Consider the following 23,872-nt stretch of genomic DNA (forward strand, 5'->3'; position numbering starts at 1 on the left):
ATAATGCTACAGTAAACATAAGGGTGCATATATCTTTTTGAATTCATGATTTTGTTTTGTTTGGGTAAATACCCAGTAGTGGAATCACTGTATCATAGGATATTTCACTTCTTTAAATTTTTATTTATTTATTTTGAGAGAGAGAGTGAGCATGAGCAAGGGTGGGGCAGAGGGAGAGAGGGAGGGAGAGAGATTCCCAGGTAGGCTCTGCATTGTCAGTGGGGCTCGAACTCATGAACTGTGAGATCATGACCTGAGCTGAAATCAAGAGCTGGACACTTAACTGACTGAGCCACCCAGGCACCCCTCCATTTTTAATATTTTAAAGAACTTCCATATTGTTTTTTTGCAGTGACTACACCAATTTACATTCCCACCAACAGTGCATGAGGGTCCTTTTTCCTTGATGTCCTCTCCAACACCTGTTATTGCTTTTTGAAACTTTAAGTTTACTTATTTATTTTGAGAGAGAGTGCATGTGTGCGCATGAGCTGGGGAGGGGTAGAGAGAGAGTGGGAGAGAGAATCCCAAGCAGGCTCTGTGCTGCCAGCATAGAGCTCAACTTAGGGCTTGCAGTCACAAACTAGAAGATCATGACCTGAGCTGAAATCAAGAATCAGATGCTTTACTGACTAAGCCACTATTTTCTTGTCTTTTTGAGTCTAGCTGTGCTGACAGGTGTGAGGTGATATCTTATTGTGGTTTTGATTTGCATTTCCCTGATCATTAGTGATATTGGCCATCTTTTCATGTGTCTGTTGGCCATCTGTATTGTTTTTTTTGTTTTTGTTTTTTTTGAAAAGTGCCTATTCAGGTCTTCTGCCCATTTTTAATCAGATTGTTTTTTGGTGTTGAGTTGTATAAGTTCTTTATATATTTTGGATATTAACCCCTTATTGGATGTGTCATTTGCAGATATCTTCTCCTGTTTAGTCATGAGCAGTATTGGCTTATAATTTAATAGGAAAAATCTTGGTGATTTAAAAATGTTCTCTTAGATCTCTGGATTTCATTTAATGATGATATGTGTTTAATGTTTGAAGGATTATCATGTTCTCTGTGTATCTTTATGTTGAGTTTCTGTCCATATGCATAACACATAAATTATAAATGTGTTTCTGGTAGAAAGTGATACAGCTATGGATGATCATAGATCCTAAACATAGTTCCTCAGTAAGCAGCTTCAACAGCTGAAGGTTTCTAAGAAATGCAGAAATTGAAGTGAGTGGGTTTGTGTGTGTGTGTATGCATGTGTTTCCCGGGGAAAAGTTACGGGTTTTTTTTTTTTTCCCTCCCTGATTAGAAGAGTGTCCCTATGTAGGCTTTAATCTGTGATTTGAGTTAATCTATAAAAACTTAAAATTTCAGTGTTAACTATGGTTAGTTTTTGGGCTGGACAATTCTTTATTGTGCAGGAACCTTTCATGTGTTACAGGACAGTGAACAAGCTTGGCCCTTATTAATATCCTCCACTTCTTGCCCATGTTTACCTTAATCTGTATTCATCCTTTATTTGTTTGTTTTGTTTTTTTGTTATAAGGAAGAGGTATTGTTATCCTCAGTAGAGCCAGTTCTTCCTGTCAGGCTCTAGATGTATCCCTTATAGACTTCATGGGCTATAGTTTTTACTGATTATCTTTTCCCTCTTCCGTATCTTAAAACTTGTCTTTCAGCAACTTCCTATTGCCCTTGCTGTTAAAAATCCTCAGTCAACAAATGTACTGATCCCAGGCTAACCGGGAAGCAGGTGGTGATAAACACAATACCCATGATCCCTCACCACTGCTTCCAGTTTAGTGGAAAGAAATGTGTTCCTCTGCCTCCTGGAGCACAGTAACCCCCTGCCCCTTCACAGCTGTCACCTTAGTTATCTCTACCCTTTCACAGCCACACATCTTAGAAGAATTGTCCTCACTTGCTTTCATTTCTACACTTTTCACTCAGTCTTTAATCTGCCATAGTTTGGCTTCTTTCCTCATTCCCATTGAACTTTCTCTTGCCAAGGCTACCAGCAACCTCTCCTTTTCACTAAATTCAGTTTATAATTTGTAATCCTGATCTTCTCTCTATCTTTTTGAAGCATTTGAGTCTCTCGATCATTTTCTCCTCAAAATATTCCCTTTTGACACACTACTCATTCTGGTTTTGTTTTTGTATTTTTTAGCGTATTTTGAATGCTTATTCTTAGTTTTCATGCTGATTGTTCTTCCTATGTTTGTTCTGTAAATGTTGGTTTTATTTTGGGTTCTGAGAAGGAAATTTTTTATTACTGTACACACTTGCCCTGGGGCAGTCTTACGTCTGGAACCTGTCTGTATCTGTGCTAGCTCTCTCTGGAACTTCAGAACTACATTTGCAGGTGCTTCTGAAACAGTTCTGCTCAATGCCTCTGAGGTACCTTGATAGTAACAGGTTGAAAGCTCAGCTCAGAATTTTCTCTCTAACCAGTGATTGGCGAGCTATGGCTCTGGCACACCTGATTATAAATAAAGTGTTATTGGAACACAGCCGTGCTCATTCCTTTACATATTGCCAATGGCTGCTTTTTCACTATAATGACTGAGTTCAGTAATTGTGACAGACTATGTCACCCACCAAATCTGAAATATTTACTGCCTAGCCCATTATGAAAATGTTTGCAGACTCTTGCTGTAAACTTCTTAACCTGATTCTTTTATGCCTGGGAAAGTGGTGGTGGTTTCCACATCTTTCCTCAAGCTAGACATGTAGAGTCATTCTTGATAAATACCACTACAGAGAATTCATCTATTGATCTTTCTGATCCATTTACTTCTTTCTTTGCTCATGCTAACCCCAAGTTCCAGTTACCATCATCTAATCTGGATTACTTTGTCAACATTCTAATTCGTCTCTTTGTAGCCAGTCTTGGTCCCATCTAATAAATTTTCAACACTGGGGGCTTGAGAGAGCTTGCAGAAATCCAAATTCAGCTATATGACTGTGTTTAAAAACTTGTGAATGGCTTCTCATTTAAATCCTTTTAATAGCTGGCCTTGGTTTCTCTCTTCAGACTGATAGCGTGCCAGTTCACCCTTTACATTGTGTAGACTAGCCATGTAAGACACCTTTCTGGTTCTTGAAACTTCTGTGCTACATTCTGTCGTGTGTGTTGATTCTGCTTCTGTCTTCATTCTTGATGGTCTCCACATTGTTTAGGTGTTGGCTTAAACATACATTCCTCACAAAGACATCCCTTGACTGTCTAGATTAGATTAAGGCCCCTGCTATCTTTTCTTAGTACCCCACACTTCTCCCATCACATTTTATTTTATATACTTAAAAACATTCATGTATTTATTGATTTTGTGAGAGAGCACACACGTATGTGTGCATAAGTAGGGGAAGGGAGGAGAGAGAGATAGAGAAGGAGGGAGAGAATCCCAAGCAGGCTCTACATTGTCAGTGGAATGCGGGGTTTGATGTCATGAACTGTGAGACCGTGACCTGAGCTGAAACCAAGAGTCGGATGCTTAACTGGCTGAGTCACCCAGGTGCCCCTGCCCGTCACATTTTAAATCATGCATTCATTCATCTACTAAGTATTTAAGTGCACGCTGTTTGTCTAGCATTATTTGAAGTGCTATGGATATTGTCATGAACAACAGCAATAAAAAAACTTCTGCCCTCATGGAGGTTATACTATAGAAGAAGTAGACAGACAATAAACAAATAATAAACAGTACATGCTATGGTGAAACATAAGACAGGGAATGAGAAGAGGAAATGCTGGGGAGTGGGTGAATCTATTGACAATTTTAAATCGCTTTAGCAAGCCATCTAAAGAGGTGACAGGGCAAGTCATGTGGCTAGCAGCAGGAAGAGCAGAGCATACTAGGCAGAAAGAAGAAAAAAGATATAGGTATTGAGGTTGAAAGGTACTTGATGTTGAACAAACAGCAAGGAGTCATGTGGCTTCTGTGATCAAGGGAGAGAGAAGTCAGAGACGAGGTAATTGAAGTAAGGTATAGTGGGGAGTGCAGATTTTATGGGCCTTTTTGCCCATTTTAATGATGGGCTAAATGCCTACAGCCTGCACTGGATTGTAAACTCTTTGCTGAAAGGGATTGTATTCTTTTTATTACTGCATCACTTATAAGTGGTACCTGGTACACAGTCGGTGCTCACTAAATACTTGTTGGATGAATACTTTTCTAAGAGATAGATTTTTACACGTATAACCACTGTATACACTTTATTTGTCCTTTAGTACATATTTATTAGACACACCATAAGAAAGGAAAATGTAATGAAAAACCAAGAGAAAAAGTAAAATAGACAATAGATATAGATCCACGTATGCTGCAGATACTGGAATTAGGGATAAGAACTATAAAATAAATGTGATTGGTATGTTAAAAAAAATTTGAAGAAAATGTGGAGAAAAATAGATTAACATGTAAAGATTTTCACCAGGGAATTTGAATCTCTAATAGAATTAAATGGAAATTACATAACTACAAATATATGGAAATAAGGACTTTAGATAGGTTTAATAATAAACTAAGAATATAGGACCCATGTGTAGCATATATCTGTATTTCATTTTTATGGCTGAATAATATTTCATAGTAGGAGTAAATCACTTAAAAAAAAAGCCTATTCATTAATTGATGGATGTCTGAGTTGTTTCCATCTTTTGGTGACTGTGAATAATATTAGTGCAAACATTTGTGTGCAAATATTTATTTGAATATCTGTTTTGAGTTCTTTGAGGTATTTACCCAGAAGTGGAATTGCAGGATCATATGGTAATTCCATGTTTACCTTTTTGAGGAACTGCAGGGCATCCAAGCCTTTGTGTAAAAGGCTTTCCTCTTCCATTTGGGTAAAACCTGTGATTTGCTTCTCTGTTAGAATATGGCAAAGGGTGATACTATGTCACTCGCTGAATTAGGTTATGTTATAGGGCAAAAGGGATGGGATATCACCGCATTCAGTTGCATTATGGGGCAAAGTAGTTGGGTATTGCTGCTGTGATTATGTTCCATCTTAGTGGACTAGCGAACAGATTGTAGTTTTTGGCTTGAAGAAGTAAGCTGCCATATTGAGGACGTGCATGTGGCAGTAAACTATGGGCAGCTTCTAAGGATCTGAGTGAGGGCGATCTCTATCTGAAAGCCAACAAAAAGGTGGGGTGCTGAGTCATACAGCCACAAGGAAATAAATTCTGCCAACCCCCTGAATGAGTTTGGATTTGTCCCCAGTTGAACCTCTAAATGAAAATATAATATAGCCACACCTTGACTGCAGACTTAAAAAACTCTGAGCAGAGTATTGACAAGTGTTTTCTTTACTAGGCTGTCTTGAGTAGGGTTTTAGTTTTTCTTTAGTCCTTCTTTACATTCTTGTTTCAGTGACTTGTGCAAGTTCAGATAGTGGTTTAGGTGGCTTATTACGCACTGTGATCTATTTAGACCCAATACTTCTATTGGTTTAATTGTAGTTTGTTTTCTAACAAGAAATCTGGCCTTCTTGAAATCTTCAATTTGGACTTAATGAGAGTCCAAACTAATTCTGTCTTGAGGGTGAGTAGCAGAGTCCTTAGGAGTTGACATATGTGGTCATTAGGAGAGCATATGATCTGGAAATTCTGCTTGTATTGTATATGCTTTCTTATGAAATTAGTGAATGTAGTGTCTTGTAGGGAGAAGGAATGTTCCTTGAACCAAGGTCCCACGGTGACCGCTATGGGTTGGGACATGGTAAATTGAAGGTTATTAGAGATACTCATGATCTGAGTACTTTGTTGACTCTGAGAACGAGCTTGTGTAACAGTGGCTGGGCTTAAAGTTATGGTGTATTACTCGTATCACTAATAACTAGTTAGTGAAATTTCTTGTAAGTTGAGGGGTAAAATGGGAAATAGGTACTTGATTTGCTGTTCAACATTGTCTATTATATATTTTTTATCTTCATTTTCTTGGCTAATATAGAAAAATGGTTTATTCATTGTCACTTCTGTTTACAATACTGCAGGTGTCTTTATCAAAAGATTGCTTTAATTTCTGGAGTGGGAACATCTAGTTTTATCTGTAAGTCCATCAGTTTATTCTGGGTCTTATTCTGCTTTTGTTTTCAGGCTCTTTCAAAATGTAAAGATCAGACTATATGACTATATACATCCAGTTTTTTGCTTGTTTATAAAATTTTCAGTTTCTGGCTTAAGGCTACTCACAACAATTGAGGAGGGAAATGGATGATAACTGCTTCATGGTCTACTCCTGAATGCTATCTAAAGGTACTGAAGAGTTCTCTCTGAAGAGCCCAATAAATGTATCCTTTCTTTGCTAGCACAACTGGATTAGAGTCCAGCCTGTTTCCATAGGAAAGATTTCGGTAGTGGCTTCCCAAGCACCTTTCCCATAATTTCCAGTTCGAAACTCCAGTATCGAAACCTCTCTGGTTTCCTGTGCAATTAGGAGTCTGAAGTCACTCTCAGGTCTTTCCATTTTTCCCTTTCCTCTAATAGTTTTTTAATCTGAGGTTCTTAGAAGCAATATGAACAACTGATACAAATATGAGGGCCCTAGATTATTTATACATTCCTCAATTTCTTTGTAAATATCTGTCTAATCTGTGTAAGCTTTGGAAAGTCTTTAATACTACTTAGTTCAGGAGAGACCAAAGTTTTAATGTAGCCCTCAAGGCTGGCCCTGTTCTGACAGTAGCTTAATTTTATTTATAAATTTTTTAATGTTTTTTATTTTTGAAAAGGGGGGGAGAGGCAGAGAGAGTATGGAGAGAGAGGATCTGAAGCAGGCTCTGTGTTGACAGCAGGGAGCCTGATGTGGGGCTCAAACTCATGAATTGTGAGATCATGCCCTGAGCCAAATTCGGACACTCAATCGACTGAGCCATCCAGGCACCCCGATAGTATCTTAATTTTAAAAGGTAATGTTGCTTTGAGGGTTTCTGGCCAACTAGAAGAATAAGGGAGCAGGTCAGTGGAAGAAAGAGCAGGGCAGGGGCAAATGGAGGAAAACAGGACGGAGGAAAAGGAATAGCAGGATGAAGACCAGGAGGTTTGAGAGAGATGTAAGTTTTTCACATTTTTCACTTGAGTTTTCCTGTGCTTTTCCTCTTCCCTGTGAGCTTTGTCTTCCTTGTGAATTTTGTAAGGAAACAAATGTGGAATCTGAATTCCTTTTGGAGGTTTCCTCATTGTATTAAAAAAAAATAGCAGAACACTAGGTGTTTGAGATTTTGAGTCTTCCCCTCACCTCACAGGTGACTCTCAAACCATATCAAAAGGTTACAAAAGAGGGGTGCCTGGGTGGCTTCGTTGGTTAAGTGCCTGACTCTTGATTTTGGCTCAGGTCATGCTCTCATGGTTTGTGGGTTCGAGCCCTGTGTTGGGCTCTGTAGGCTGACAGCATGGAGCCTGCTTGGGATTCTGTCTGCTGTTTCGCTGTGCATGCGCTCTCTCTCAAAAATAAATAAATTAAACTTAAGGGTTACAAAATAGTCTACTATAATTCTGAATTATCCTAGGTGAGAGTATGCTATTTAGAAGGATAAGAACATAAATATAACTTCTGAATTTAGTACCTTTAAGGAGAAGTCTGCCTCACAGCATAGACTTGGCCTGTGACGAACCCATGTGAACCTCATAATAGCACATCTTGAGCTCCCAACCCAATGGTTGGCTATCTCCGATTGTAGACCTGATAATATGCAGTGCTGTGGTGGTTTAAGATTTGAAGGGGAGATCTCTCCCATGGACAAAACAAGGTAGAGAAGATTGTCAAGGTTTTATTATAGGTTTCAAAGCAAATTTTATCCTATTTAGATACCAATGTGATGAAACCATCTGAATATATTGGCTTCTGGAGCTAGTACGATGATGAATTTATAGGTCCTTTACTTGTCTTCTTCCATATGAACTCTTTCTATGGACTTAGAACAAGATATGCTGAGGATATTTTATTACTAATAAGGAAAGTTTTGTTAATAAAAAGGAGGGCTTCTTCAAATAATAAACATTTCAAATCTAATCATGATATCAACAGATTCCTGGTTTCTGAGGTTCCTGAAAAGGAAATTGGGACTCTCCCCAAAGTGAGATTTTTCTCACCATTGTTTTTGGGGACACCCCTGGGTGGGGGGCTCAGCAGGCATCCGAAGATCACTACAGTTTTGGAATCTAGGGTCTTGAACAGAACTTAGTGGAACTTCCAAGATTGCCTCAAAGTGATGGTATCTTTAACTGTAGTAGGTAATAAAGTTGGTTTTGCTTGTGCATCCTAGTCTTTTCAGAGAGGCTGCATTTGACAACCTGCATTTGAATTTGCAACCTCTGTTAATTTGGAAAATAAGGAAAAGTAGCAAGTAGAAGAAAAAAAAAACCCCATTTATCTTTTCAGTTTTGTCTTCTTGTATGCTTTAGGTGATTTTTAAGATCCAATCATACTCTTAAATAATGTCAGATTCTTCCTACCGTGTTAACTTTATGGTACACAGTTCTTGGCACCTATGGTCTGAATTAGTTAAGCCACAAATGAACCTGCAGGTTATAGTTTTCTGATAAGCATTTGAAAATAATTTTGGCTGATAAATTTTTATGCTGGTATTATTTCTAGTTTGCTTTTAATTATTTGATATGAGAAGCTATACTTATTTTTTAAGTTTGGTTATTAATTTAGATTTCTTGTGTAGTGACTCTGTATTCATTTGGAACTACACTACTTTTCACATTTTATAGTTTAGACTTGTTGGGTAAAAGATTACTTTTAAGGGTATCTATGCAGATGGAGCTTTGCTTGTACAAATAAACAGTGTAAATTTTTGGAATATCTTGTGGTTTTAGCAATTGCATTAGCAGTACTTTACCATTGAAAGAATGTATGTGTTAATTATAGATAATTGTGTTTTTTAAAATCCATAGGTTTTTTTTTTCTTTTTTTTCTTTTCCTTGTTATTTCTGTCTCTCTGTCTCTCTTTTTTTACTTAGCTTCTGGTATCTTTAAAGATAAATTTCTTTTTTTCCTTGGCAATTGTATTATATTCTACTTTTCCCCCCAAGTAATTTTCACATCTAACTTGAGTAAATTAATGTGATTTCAATTCATTATATTTCTTTTCAAAACTTTTGTTCCTTTCCCATTTGAATGTTTATGCTGTTGTATGGAGGGTATAGAGGGATGGTTTACTACATTCTTTTAAAATCTTAACACAATTTCTAAAAAAATGTTTATTTTTTTAGTTTTGAGAAAGAGAGAGCGTATGTATGCACATGGGGGTAGGGCAGGGGGGTGGGGAGGGGGAGCAGAGGAACCAAAGTGGCCTTTAACAAGTTCTGTTCTATTCAACATCTTATTAACTTGACCTCAGGAACTTGAGAGCAGTGAAGAGTGTGTATTTCAAGAAGACAGGGTTTGGAACCCCAGCCCACTTGTTTAGCAAAGAATAACAACTGCACACCATGATTTCAAAGAGCTTCAAGTCCCCTTAGGAGGCTGTAGACAGGCAACATAATACATTTTAATAATTCAGAGCTCAGAGTGCAGGGGACCCACGTAGGAGGGGCACCAAACCTAGTTTGAGGGCATCCTGGCAGATCTACCAATGATTTCTAAAGTTTGAGCAGTAGTGAGTTAGCTAAAGAGTGAAGGTGGTGATGGAGACACAGCTCCAGGGTCAGTGAGAACATCTTATCGTGAAAGCTTAGAGCTCCGAGATGGTTGGAGCTTTAGAAAACTGCAGGTCTGCGGTGTATGGGTCTGTAGTAAGAGCAAGCTGGAGAGAAAATGAGGATCCAGGTATATGTGGCCTTGACTGCTATGTGCCTGGTTTTGGAGGTTAGCCTTAGAGCTTTGGGAGCCTCTGAAAGGTTTGATGTAGAAAAGTTAACATGATAGAATTCTAGAATTGGAAGACTTACTTTGGTTTGTGATGTGGAAAAAGGATTGAAGCAGTACAAAACTTGAGGTTGGTCAGTGAATTAAAAGTGCTTTTCCTCAGTAAGAAATGATAGGGGCCTAAAATAAAGTATTAGGATGGAGCAGAGTGGCTGGTGTGGAGTGCCTGGTGGAAGCTGAATTTATAGCTTATATGATCTGGTACATGTCAGGAGTGGGGCAGAGGGAGGAACCACCATTGATGAAATTGCTGCATTTGCTTGTGAATACCTATCAGCATTCCAATTTGGGGGTAAATTCATTAAACTTCTCTGAATTCTTATTGCCCTTTAAGAGAGAATAGTAGGATTATTACATCTCAGAGCAGAGTGTGGTAATTTGAGGTTTGTGGATTATGCAGTGTAGGTTTAAAGTAGTCATTGTTTTTGTCACCCAGTTAGCCAGATTTTACAAACTGCACCCTTGCTTTAGCAGAAAGAGCCAAATAACAACAAAAACTAGCATGAAGGGAATCATTTAAAAAACCAAAAAACCAAAAAATTGAAAAGCTATGTTCTATAATTACAAAGTACAGTATAGAGATCAGTATCCTTTTCTCCTGCTAAACCAAGAAGAACTCTGTTGATGATGCCTCAAAGGCTCTATATTTTTGAAAAAAGATTCAATTATGTTTGCTATGCTGACAGTAATAATAGAAATGTGTACTAAAATTTAGAAAGATTTGAAAGTATATTAGTCTATAGACTACGTATAGTCTGTAGACAACATAGACGTCTGCTTGACTCGGAGTTGTCTGGAAAACACAGTCAGCTGGAAACTATTTTCCTGAACCCAGGACTGCTGAAAGTTTAGCTCTGCTTTATACACAAATGCAGAATAGTTTGAGGATGCTTTTTGTGTACAGATATGCTTTTACCCATATTATATTGAAGCAATGATTTCCTACCCCCCAAAACAGTTGCTGATTTGTTGTAGAACCAACCAAGGAAAGTAAACCGTAAGTAGCTTCTTATGTGAATTAGTAGCAGGACTGGCATCCATTGAGGGTAGAGTTCGGGGTTGAGTGGGTAGGCTATATGTATGTAGCAAGGAGATGTATGGTCTGAATCACTGTAGAAGTAAATAGGGTGTCAGTGTTGTTTTTTAGCACGCAAAACATAGCATCAGTGATAACGAATTGAATTTGCCTGTCTTTGTTATAGGTTTTGCTTCCCTTCCCTGCCCTTCTTCCCTTGCTCGTTGGCAATAGTGAGTATACAGATCATCTGATCCTGTGGAGTGTTCTAGGGATGCAGGTGCACGTTTTTTGTGGTATTGTAATACCAATAATAGTTCTGTGTTGTACGGGTTCAGAGGCTGCATGATGACCACAAGATATACCAACCAAAGACAGGCAGGGAAGAAACAAACTTGGGACTCTTGGGTGGCAGACTGCCATTGCTAAGCATACTGTGTGCCACATATTGTTCCGTTGTACTTTAGCCTTAGCTAATTTCATCTTCTCAATGATCCTATGAAATAGGTATTGTTACTATCTCCATCTTAGAGATGAGGAGACCCAATTCCAGGGAGACACCCTGGGAGGTAACTGGTTTGCTGTCAGAGAGCCAGTGTCGGAGCTTATGCCTTCTGGCTCCAGCACCTGTGTTCTTAGCCATTGGACTTTGGATGCCCCCCAGGTAGGTGCCATGGAGTATTAACAAATAGGTTTGTAGAAAAACCACCCAATTTTTATTAACTCCTTTGGACATTTTTTTTTTTTTTAGTGTTTATTATTGAGTGACAGAGACCGAGCATGAGTGAGTAGGGGAGGCTCTGAGCTGTCAGCACAGAGACCGACGTGGGGCTTGAACTCACAAATCACCAGATCATGACCCGAGCCGAAGTCGGATGCTCAACCTATTGAACCACCCAGGCACCCCAACTCCTTTGGACATTTTTGTGATCTGCTTATTTAGATATAGCAACATCATCCACTCCTCCCATCGTATTCTTTTGTAAAACATAATTTTTGACTGTTTTGTTCTTCGGTTAGATGATAGAGCTCATTTAATGTAAATTATGCTCAAAGAGAGGAGTAAAAGAAATAGTTACTGGTTCTGGTGGTGTCTTTACTCTTTCTGCATTTCTGGGACTGCTGTTTTGGAATTACACAGCTTAATATTTACCTCATCAGTGTCCCAAGTGCTCAGTAACTTCAGAACCTGAGTGTGGCTTCCTTCAAACTGGGTTTATAGGCTGGGATTAGAGAAAGAACCACAGGGATCATAATCATTTAGGAGAATAGAATCAAATGATATTGTTAGACCATTCCTTTGTCCTTCTTCCTGATTTGAAGCCATCAGGAATATTATTGCTAATGATTTGTTTCATTTAGTTTTATACTTTTCTGTGTTTTCTCAATTGTATTAACTTTTGATATAAAAACAGAAATATTCTAAGTTCTTAAAATTGTATAAGGGCGTTAATAGCACCAAATTTGTTTTATTCCTTGTGTTGAAATTTTTGTATTTGACTTTTCTTTGATTTTCAGGGGATCATTGTCCCACCTGTGAGAAATTTTCTCTTAATAAATCATAGAATGTTATCGTATAGAACACTTCTTGAATGGAATCTGCTGTCTTAATCCCTGTAATATTTTCACATGTTGTATATCATATAATGCATAGATGTGTGAACTGTCTTAACGTTCTAGGGGTGCCTGGCTGCTTCAGTCAGTAGATCATGCGACTCTTAATGTTGGGGTTTTGAGTTCGTATGCCATGTTGGGTATAGAGATCACTTTAGAATCTTAAAAATAAAATCTTAAAAGGGGGCACCTGGGTGGCTCAGTTGGTTAAGTATGCAACTTCAGCTCAGGTCATGATCTCACAGCTCATGAGTTCTAGCCCTGTGTCTGGCTCTGTGCTGACCTGGAGCCTGCTTCAGATTCTGTGTCTGTTTCTCTCTGCCCCTCCCCCACTTGTGCTCTGTCTCTCTTTCTCTCTCAAAAATAAATAAACATTAAAATTTTTTTTAAAGAAAACAGTATTCTAAAATTTTTTTTTTCCAACGTTTACTTATTTTTGGGACAGAGAGAGACAGAGCATGAACGGGGGAGGGTCAGAGAGAGAAAGGGAGACACAGAATCGGAAACAGGCTCCAGGCTCTGAGCCATCAGCCCGGAGCCTGACGCGGGGCTCGAACTCACAGACCGCGAGATCGTGACCTGGCTGAAGGCGGACGCTTAACCGACTGCGCCACCCAGGCGCCCCAAGAAAACAGTATTCTAAAGCAAAGAGTAGAAGCAATTCTTTTTCTTCAAATATTGCCAAGTTGGATTTGTGAAGAAGTAATGATGTTTTGCTTAAAAGGGATTTGTTTTATATAAATAGTGAAGTGTATTTGGTAAAATCAAGTTTAATACTTATTTTACATTTTTATAAATCAGGTTGAATATCTGTTGTTTTCTGCTATATTTTAGTATAATGTGTGGCCCTTCAATTTGAAAAGTTACTGCCATGTAAAATTTGATCACTTATTTATTTAGAAAATTTATTTATTTATTTTGAAAGAATGAGAGAACAGGAAGGGCAGAGAGAGAGAATCCCAAGCAGGTTCGACACTGTCAGTGCAGAGCCTGATGTGGGCTTGAACTCATGAACTGTGAGATCATGACCTGAGTCAAAACCAAGGGTCAGCGCTTACCTGACTGAGCCACCAGCGCGCCCTAAAGTCTGATCTTTTAAATTAATTAAACATTTGTTTAAAATTACAGCTTGGGTAGCACTATTTTTTAAGTTTTTTTTTTTTTTTTTTTAAAGAATAATTTTGTGAAACCCAAGTTTCAAACATTTGAAGCTGCAGCATGCAGTAAGAAAAGTGCTTGTCTGGGGCGCCTGGGTGGCTCAGTCAGTTGGACGTCTGACTTCGGCTCAGGTCATGATCTCTCAGTTGGTGGGTTCTAGCCCTGTGTCGGGCTCTGTGCTGATAGCTCGGAGCCTGGAGCCTGCTTCAGATTCTGTGTCTCCCTCTCTCTCTGCTCCTCCCCCCACTTATGCTGTCTCTCCCTCTCAAAAATAAAATAAAACATGAAAAAAAAAGTGCTTGACTGAAGATAAAAAGACAAGGGCACATATTGGGCTTGGTTTTGCCCAGTGGCAGTGGTACTTCATTGAGTGTGCTTTGTGTTAAACTGAAGCAAAACCCTAGCCCATCTGGTTCTTGAGCTCCTGCTCTGAGCTACCAAATGGTACTTCCCTTGCTGTATATCACTTAGATGTGTCGATTTGAACAAGCCACTACATCTCCTTGGTTAGAAGTTTATTTGCTTCAAACACTGATGCTCTGGAGATGAGCCCTTCTGTTGGTGCTGGCACCTACTGCAACAGGCTGGTTTCTGTGGAAGCTGATGCATAGTTGTTTATTCATTCAACAAATAACGTGTGGATGTATTGACTTGCTGAGCTCTGGGGATTTCATAGAGAGCAAGCAGACCTAGTCATTGCTGTCAGGGAGATTAAGTGATAGGGGCTGTCATAATTGAAGGGCAGAGTGTAATGTTGCACAGCAATGGCACCTAACCTGGTGTAGAAGGGCTGGAGAGGCTTTCTAGAGAAGGTGAGGTTTCGGTGAGATGTGAAGCACGCACCCCTGTGTTTGAAAGTGGTAGTTTTTCTCTCATCTGGACTATAGCTTCCCAACTAAAGTCCTCACATCCCTCTTGCCTCTCTCTAAACTATTCATGTGTTCATAGTCTTTTTATTCAACAGCTGTTTATCGAATGACTACTATGTGTCAGGCAGTTGTAGGCATTTAAAATCTATCACTGCACCGGTTAGTGATTTCTGCTTTCCTGGAGGTTGTACTTTAATGTGGTAGGGAAATGAAGAGGGTAGACAATACTCAAAATAATGAGCAAATTATAAGCTCAGATTCTTCAGAATGCAGCCATAGTGGGGACTCGGTTTTCTTGCTCTTAGGCTGAAGTTCAGTGTCTTTATTGTGGCCTGTGGCAGCTCTGCTTCCTTGTACAGTTGGCTTACTCTTCAGGCCCCAGCCCCGCTGACTCTGTTCCACCCTTTCTTTCATTTGCAGGTCTCTCTTCATAGTTGCAGTATCTGAGAAGTTTCCAGGAACTCTGTTTTTAAATTAGAGATTCCCTGTTGTCACACGCCCTCTTCACTTCTGCGTAACATGCATCTCAATAATGATTTCTTAGCCACTGTGTGTCATGTAAGGGTCTGTCTTTTCCACTAGACTATAAATTACATGAAGGCTGGCATGGTGCCTTTCTAGTTCCCTCCTGTCGTCAGGGCCTGGTATGGGGCGTATAGTGTAAGAGTTGGATTGGTGGAAGGGGGCGGAAGAGTAGTGGGTTTCTGGATGAGCTGAGGAGGAGGTGTAAAGGCCAGGCAGCTGGAGGAATGCCTGTGTGGGCTTGGGGGTGGGAAGGAAAGCAGAGGTAGGGAGGGACTGGGGACAAGACTGGTGGCACAGGCAGGCGGGATCAAGTACTGACACAAAGTAAAGGAATTAAAATTTGGTTCTAAGGCAGTGGGGAGTCATGAAAAGTTTAAGCACATTTTGGGAATACTAGTTTGTTGTGATAACATTTAATGTCCTGGAAATCATTAAGTAGATTGAATAACACCTTCAAGTGTGGCTGGTTTAATTTTTAAATTGTGAAAGAGGTATGAAGTATGAAATTTTGATCTTACTGGTAATAAAGTTAAACATCTACCTAAGGGTCTGTAGCCATAAGTCAAAGTTGCCTCTTCTCCAACTCTTAATCCTATTTTTGAGCAGTAACTCAAGCTGAGGTGGTTGAATATGTCCATACATGACCTTTGATGAGCATTCCAAGGTATTTTTCTATCTTAATGTGGATAAGGTCATATATATATTATCCTACAACTTGCTTTCCCCCATGGCACACACTATATTTGGCATATTCTTGAAGTGGAAGAGTTACCTTCCTAAACCCTAGTCCTCATTCCCTGGCATAGAGCCAAGGCATTTGGAACTGTGTCCTGAGTCTCAAAAGGTCCTGCTGGAGAGGCCATGCCTTCCACCGGATTTTATACTGTCCTTTTCTGCCACTTGCTTTTTGTCTTCAGTGTTCACCTCACAGACCTGGTTTCTAGAACATAGGAAATGGCTTCCAAATTTGGGGTTTTGTTCATGTTGTTCCTTCTGTCTACACTTCTTTTTCCCTAATCTTCCCATGGCAGCGACTGTTTTCTTCAGGCTTTAGTTTATATTTCACTTCAGAAGGATTCTTTTTTTTTCTTTTTAATTTATTAAGTAATCTCTGCCTCTGAGTTGGGGCTCGAACTCGCAACCCCGAGATCAAGAGTCACACGTTCTACTGACTGAGCCAGCCAGGCACCCCCAGAAGACCCTTTCTGGGCAGTCTGTCTAAAACATGTTCTCCCTCCCTATCTCCCTCAGTACTGTTTGTTTCCATGTGCCATTTATTTCAGTTCTCGGTTGGTTTGTTTGCTCTCTTTCAGTTTCCCTTATTAAACAAGTCTGTTAAGTTCTTCTGTGGGTGCAAGAACTATTTCACATAGTATTACATATGGATCAACCTCATCTTTTAAAACTTTTAAAAGACTATGGCATATTCCATTTCATGTATGTATCCTTTTTGGTACCAGTCCCTTACTGAAAACCTTTAAAATTGTTTTTCTGATTTTCTTATCAAATCACAAGCAACAAATTAAAAATAATTTTATTTATATATCTCTCTGTGTGCATGCATGTGCCTATGTGTATAGGATAGCTTCCTAAAAATGAAATTGCTGGGTTGAGAGATTTAGGTCTTCAAGCTTTATAATATATATACTATGTCCTGAATAAAGTATCTTGGGATAAATGAATGACAAGTGAAAAATTTATTTTTAAGGCAGTTTGATTTTACTTGGAAGTGCATTTAGTAAAATTTGCTTGTCATAGTAGGAAAAAAATTGTTTTTAAGAGTTGTCAGATAAAAATACAGATTGCCCAGTTAAACCTGAATCTTAATGATTTTTTTTAAATGTTTGTTTATTGTTGAGAGAGAGAAACAGCATGAGCAGGGGAGGGGCTGAGAGAGAGAAGGGGACAGAGAATCCCAAGCAGGCTCTGTGCCCTCAGCACAGAGCTGGATGTGGGGCTTGAACTCACAAGTTGTGAGATCATGACCTGTGCTGAAACCAAGAGTCAGACACTTAACCAACTGAGCCACTCAGGTGCCCTGATCATGATTTTTTTTTTAAGGTCCCAAATATTGCATAACACATCATGGTAAGGAAATGTAACGTACTGATTAAGTTAAAAGACAGGATTGTTTTGTGGTTATTTATAGAAATGTTGGATTTGTGACAGTCAAAATTTTTATAAGTTGTGCTTTGTGTAAATAGATATCTCTTTATATACACACATCTACAATGTGTACATAATAAATATCACTAATGAATTCTGTGCATTATCTTTTAACATTTGCCTGTTTGTCAGTTCTCTCAAGATAACAGACTTTTGAGACAGCAGTTTATCTTCTCTCAGAATATCTTTTGCAAATATACTACTACACATTTGAAAGAAAAGACATGTTAAAAGTTTCCTTCTAGGCTTCTTATAATCCAGTCTCCATCAGCCAGCACTCTTCCTGTATTTTGTTCGTGAGGCACTAATTGTCCGCATTTGGCAGCTTTAACACTTCCTGACAGAGAGGCTATTAAGGGGAAGTATTCTCCAATAACTGTCACTGGCTTGAACAAAGAACCTCCAAACTCAATGTGTGGAAACCACTAACATTCTTAAATGACCCTTTTCATGGATTTTTATCCCTTTAAGCTAAAATTTGGAGAATGTAGGGTCAGTGAAAACAGCAAGGTGTAATAAAGCAGTAAACCTTGATTTTTTTGGGAGAGTAGAGTGGGAGGTATAGATTTATCTCTGACTTGCAAACAATTGTTATTTGGAAAATCTCATTAGCAGATGTGACTGCTTGGAGTAAAAAAAAAAAGAGAGAGAGAGAGAGACTTAAAACTGATGTTGCTTTCAGGACTGCTTTGAACTTAACAAGCACCTATTTGTGGAGCAGACTGGCTAATGAAAGGAAATTAAATTTTTCTGACAACTTCCCCTGCCAACCTCCTTATTCAGGGGATGTTATTAGGTACTGAAGACTTTTAAGGAAGATTTTTTTTTTTTTTATTAGACATAAATGAACCAGTTATAAACATCCCCCGCCCCTCCTTTTGGGGGAGAATTCTGACATGGTTACTCTACACCTTTAGATTACTAGCTTAAAAGCTTAAAAAATACCAGTCTTCACTTTAATATTTTAAAGTTATTTTTGAAAAATTCAGGCATTCTCACTACCTAATGGTTTCAAAACATTGCTGTTATTCCTTGTGATTAGTTTACATCACTGTGATTAGTTTACATCACTGAATTGTAAAGAAAAGTCATATTTACTAGGGAGGCTTGGATGTAACACCTTCTTTTCAGCTGTCTTTTTATTTTTCCATGGGGAGATGTATCAGGAGTGTCCTGTGCTGGGCGTGTTAGGTGAAAGTTAATGATCAATGAAATGGTTTAGATTCAAGGGAAATTTTTTTCCTTTCAGTTGCATTGGTCGGTATTTGGCAATAATTCTTACATGCATCAACTCTTACCTTGTACTGTTTTGGGAGGCATTTGCTTTCCTTGGCTTTTTTGAAGTTTTCCCCCACAAGTTGGTTCATGGAATTTAAAGTTTTAAATTACTTGTCTTAATAAGATATAAAGATAAAATATGTACCTGACAAAATAATGAAATAAAAAAGAAAAAGTAATGGAAACTACTAAAGGAATTTTTGGGGAGACAATTGACAATTCCTGGAGATATTGGAAATTTACTTTTTTTATTTCTGGAAAATCTTGAGCCTCTCTGAAACAATAGAGAATCAACTCCCCCTGCTGACAGAATCCAGGAAAACATGACATGTAAATATCAGAGGACAGGAACAAGCTGGTTGTAGACAAGCTTTAATGATCTGATTTATGATTCAGTATTGATTGTAAACATCTAAATTCTGCTGTTAAATTCCAGCAACTGCACCAAATCATTTGGCAATTCTGGTAGTGCTTCCTGCCAGCTCATTTCAAACTGCTTTGAGTTTCTTAATATAATAATGATGAGGTAGAATTTACATTCCACTTATGGTATTAATTTTACATTTCTCTGAAAGAAAAGAGTTAGAAGGTTGTAAAATTGAACATTAAATGAATCAGAGGAGACAGTAGTGCAATATATGACTGCCCTAAAGACATTGTGCAATGGCTGATGGGATTAATGTTGGCTCTCATTTCCTGCTTTTACAGGATGCAGATGAAGCTGTCAGAATTGCAAGGGAAATTGGTAAGTTCTTAAATTAACTTTGCTAGAGTTTCTGTGTCTTTCAGCAGATACGGTTGAGTAAACATGTAATAAGTAACCCCATAGAGAAAATAATATTTTAATACATTTAGGATTCTGATTACTTGTCCCTTTGGAAGAATTTATCTGCTGAATTAGCATATTATTAAAGTGAACTTTAAAGAGTAATTTGACTTTTTAATTACAGCTCTTTTGTAAGTTGAAATCACTGGCTAATTAAAGGAAGGAATTGTCTTAACTCTTGAGATTGGATATAATGTAAATTTTATGTATTTAGCTGAATACAACCTATTAAAGTTAAAGACATAAATGATTAAAATGAAGATTTCACATTTGACAAGGCTCTTCAAGTTTTTACCTTGTCCTAAGATGTTTTAATAATCTTGCTAGGAAACAGAATTTGAGAAATCAGAACTGGATATTCTAAATTGGAGTAAATGGTAAACCGAAGGACATTTTCATGACTGTGTTACTTGATTGTTTTAGGGTACAATTATACTTAGGGCAGGGCTTATCAACTTCTTATTTAAAAAAATATTCCTTTATTGCTCATGACAACTGTTATATTTTCAGTATCTGCCAATTAAAAAAATAGGTGAGGACAAATTGTTATCATGGATTAGTGGTGGTATCCAGTTACTTTACAGTTGTGTTAATCAAATTAGTATTTGTATACATTTGACAGAACTTTGTAGGTTTGTGAGAGAAATCTGACAATGCTCAGCAGTCAGGAAATCTCACCTTCTTAGCATTCCTACACAGATGGGGCCAAACTTTTCAGCATCCCGCATTAACATTTCTTTGGTCCTGTTTTGTCATTAAGATCCACTGTTTGGAATTGTTTTATCCACTGAGAGAACATTTGATTTGGCAACATTTACAGAGTTGTGATACATGGTATATACATCTTATTTCTGAAAGTAATCGATTGCATTAGTAAATACATTCTTTACAATTGGCTCAGGCTAGCTGAACAGTTCTTTAGTGATCTGGAAAGTTGTTGGCTTGTTGTGTCCCTGTTTCTGGTTGGGTCTGGCTAAATTATTTTGGTTTGGCTCATGGTTAAGTGTGTTTCGTTGTTTATTTGTTTTGCAAACATAGCTGCTACTGATACAGATTTGGATTTAAGACCTAGTCTTAGAAAATCTTATTTTATCTGACTATAACATCTCTTCCTTAATCATTTCTTCTGACACATCAACATTTTCAAAAAAACATTTCAGTACTTCACAGGAAGATTTGCTGGATTGCTGAATAAGTTGGACTGCATGGAACTGATTCGTGGTTTATTTCTTTGAGAAAATCAAAAGCGTCTCTCTGAAGTTTGAAATCACTGTCATTCCTCACAGCCTAAGAGGCAGGTAGCATATACCTGCTGGCTTTTGAGGAGACTTTCTTCTAAAGTAATTTCACTTCATTCTACTGTATACGTGTAGATTTAAGAAGTCATCTTTCTAGTGTAGGTGGTATTGTTATTAACTACAGAATAAGATAGACTAGTACTGTTAACATAATAGTATCTACATAAAAAGGACAGAATATTTGGATAAATTTAGAGAAATGAAAGGGATTGGAAGAAAATCTTGAATTGTATTGGCATGCTTTATTTCGAATTATGAATCTTCACCTCTTAAGCATTTCCTTTGTGTAAATGGCAGGCTGCAAATGGCTTTGCTTGCTTTTTCATGTCTTGTCCTTTATGTTTTCTTTCTTTTTTTCCCCCAAATAATCTGTGACCTTTAAAATAATCAGTTAATCATAGTGGGACTCTGAACAGTTCTCATCACCTGGCTTTCCTCAGTATTTTAATGCTGTGCTTTGCTCCCCTTTGAGCTAAGGAGTTACCGAATTCCATCGCAGGCTCTTTTCTTTATATTTAGGCGCAACCTTTATGACTCCTTCCTCTTTCCTATCTTCTCATTCTTCTCCAGTTATACCTTCTCATTTGTGAAATAAATGATCATAATCATGGCTGTGAAGTCTAACAGTGCTAGTGTTTTGCTTATGCTGAAAGAAAGGGAAGCCATAAAATTTGAGGTGAAATAAAACATAATAAAGAACCAGGGTCATCAGCCTATTATAAAGCTCTTGGAATTTCCCTGAAAACCCCCCTGAATCACCACAGAAACCTCCCATAAAACTGTTTCCCTGAAGTGCCAGCTTCTAAAATAAATGAAATGAAATTAAATATTATTCCACTCTCAGTATTTTGTATTTTTTGGTGATTCATCAGTTTTGTTTTCTACTCATTTTATTGAGATCTATCACACTTTAACTACATTATGATTTTGATGGGCTTTGATGAATTCATTTACGAGTTGAATTAAACATTGATTCCACAGGAAAATATGCTCCTAGTTCTAAACAACTGAATTATAATCAAACCTTTGAAACTGTCTATTTATGGGTAGCAGATTGACGATGTCATATATACCTATTGACATATTTTTCTGCTTTCCTTCTTTCTGTGTTACCTGGAGAAAATGAAATTGGGCTTTTCTGTGATTCCCTCCTCTCTTGAGTCTTCTCTCCTGGAAACAGGAATCTGTGAGGCCAAAGGAGGAAGCTAACTGCCTTGAGCATTGATGAATTAGGTGTCTTTTACATAATAGTAGCTCTTGTTTATGGAGCATTTTTTCCATGTTGCAGGCACTTTGTGAATGTTATTTCTAATGCTAATTCCTGGGTTAATTATTTTCATTTACATTTAAGAAACTGAGGATTAGAAATGGTAAGTAATTTGCTCAAGGTCACAGAGCTACTGAGTGGTGGACCTGCTTTTAAATATAGGTTCATTTAGCTCCAAAGACTATCGATTTTTCATTATACTTTTCCTAAACTAATGGGATTAGAGGATGAGAGCTAACATTTCAGTCACCACTTGGTGTAAAATACTGTGAGTCACTTAAGCATGTTATATGTGGCATTAAAGAAACAGCTTCGTATGGTCGACAGGGTGAGAGACCATTAGGGCTTAATATGTTACCTCTGTGTACTTGATTTTTGGTCTGCCTTGTCTCCTTCATTCTCACTCCTGATTTTTTCCTTTGACCTCTCTAAGTTTACAGATACAGGGCTATTGATCCCTGGTTTATCTTTAACCCCAGAGATAGACAACAGTAATCAGTAAGACTGATTTGCATTAAAGTTTGATCTTTTTTTACTGGATCAAAGGTCCTTAATACAATCAAGCTGAATTGATTGGTGAAAGGAAAAGAAATTGTAAATCGGAAACCTGTCATTTAACCTGCCCTTTAACTTCCAGACTGTTCTGATTCTTTTCTTTGGCACGTCTTTCTCAACAATTGCAGATCATGTCCGATTTAAATAAATGTTTTCTGATACCCAGATTCACCATCCTCTAAGTCTGCTTCGTCCACAATTTCTGCATCTCAGTAAATGCCACTCCCATTTACTCAGTGGCTAAAGCTAAAACCCAAGATCTATCCTGGTGCCATTGCCCTGTCATCCTAATGTCAATATATCAATAGATACTGTCAGTCCTTCATTCACAATACCTCCTGTGTTCACTACTCACTATCTGTACGACTAGTACCCTCTCCCAAACTACCATTGTCCTCTCGGGGACTGTGACAATAGTTTCTCTGCTTCTTTTCTTAAACACTTCAAAGCCATTCTTCACATAACAGTTAGTGTGATATTTGAAAACTCTAAATAATGACACACCCCCATCTCATCCCACTCCGTATCTGCTTGAAGCCCTCTAATGGCATTTCCTTGCACTTACATAAAATCAAAATTCCTTAGCCTGATTACAAACCCCAAATGATTTGGCACCTGCTTTCTCTCCAATCACATTTTATACTACTCCCCGCCTTGCCTGCTATACTTTAGTTACACCGGCTTTCTTGAACACCTCAAACTTCAGCCAACATCTGTTGTTGCCTGAGTTGTTAATTTTAGCCATTCTGACAGGTGTGGGGAGTTCTCACCAATAAAGTTGAACAATGTGCCTTCCAGTTAAAAAAAAAAATCCTTGATTTGTAGAAAGTTTGCTGATTTCCATGATGTCACTACTTCTACCATAGCCAATTTCAAGTTACCAATGAGACGTTATTACTTATTTTGAGAGGAAGAGAGAGAACGTGCATGTGTGGAAAAGGGGCAGAGGGAGAGGAAAAATCCTAAGCAGACTCCGTATTGTCAGCGTGGAGCCCGACATGTGCCTTGACGTCATGAACCGTGAGATCGTGACCTGAGCCAAAATCAGGAGTTGGACACTTAACGGACTGAGCCACTCAGGCGCCCTACCAGTGAGACAGTATTGGACGTGGAACTTGGAGAAGTGCAGTAGCATGCCATTTTGTAGTATTTCCACCATGCCAACACAACATCAAGAACATAGATATAGCCAGGTGTAGGAAAATAATTAGAAAGTGGTGCATTTTGAGTATTATCAAGTTTCCTGAAAATTTAGCAGTTGGCTCTTCTGAGCTAATAAAAGCCAATTCTAACACACGGCTGGTTCTAGCCAATTGCTATAGACAGAATGTTTGTGTCCTCTCAAAATTCATGTGTGGAAATCTAATCCTCAATGTGATGGTATTTAGAAGTGGGGTCTTTGGGAGGTGATCAGGTCATCAGG

At 38.2% G+C, this 23,872-nt stretch overlaps 1 protein-coding gene across 7 annotated transcripts in view; it reads left to right on the forward strand.

Annotated features, from left to right (window-relative positions):
• Window positions 1–23,872, forward strand: part of PCCA (propionyl-CoA carboxylase subunit alpha) — a 417,069-nt gene that overhangs the window by 116,121 nt on the left and 277,076 nt on the right. For all 7 annotated transcript variants that reach the window (XM_043582425.1, XM_043582407.1, XM_043582436.1 and 4 more), the window contains one exon: window positions 19,212–19,248. In XM_043582425.1, coding sequence (XP_043438360.1) covers window positions 19,212–19,248 — 37 coding nt within the window. The remainder of the gene's footprint in view (window positions 1–19,211; window positions 19,249–23,872) is intronic.

The sequence above is a fragment of the Prionailurus bengalensis genome, chromosome A1 (genome assembly GCF_016509475.1).
Source record: "Prionailurus bengalensis isolate Pbe53 chromosome A1, Fcat_Pben_1.1_paternal_pri, whole genome shotgun sequence".
Lineage (NCBI taxonomy): Eukaryota > Metazoa > Chordata > Mammalia > Carnivora > Felidae > Prionailurus > Prionailurus bengalensis.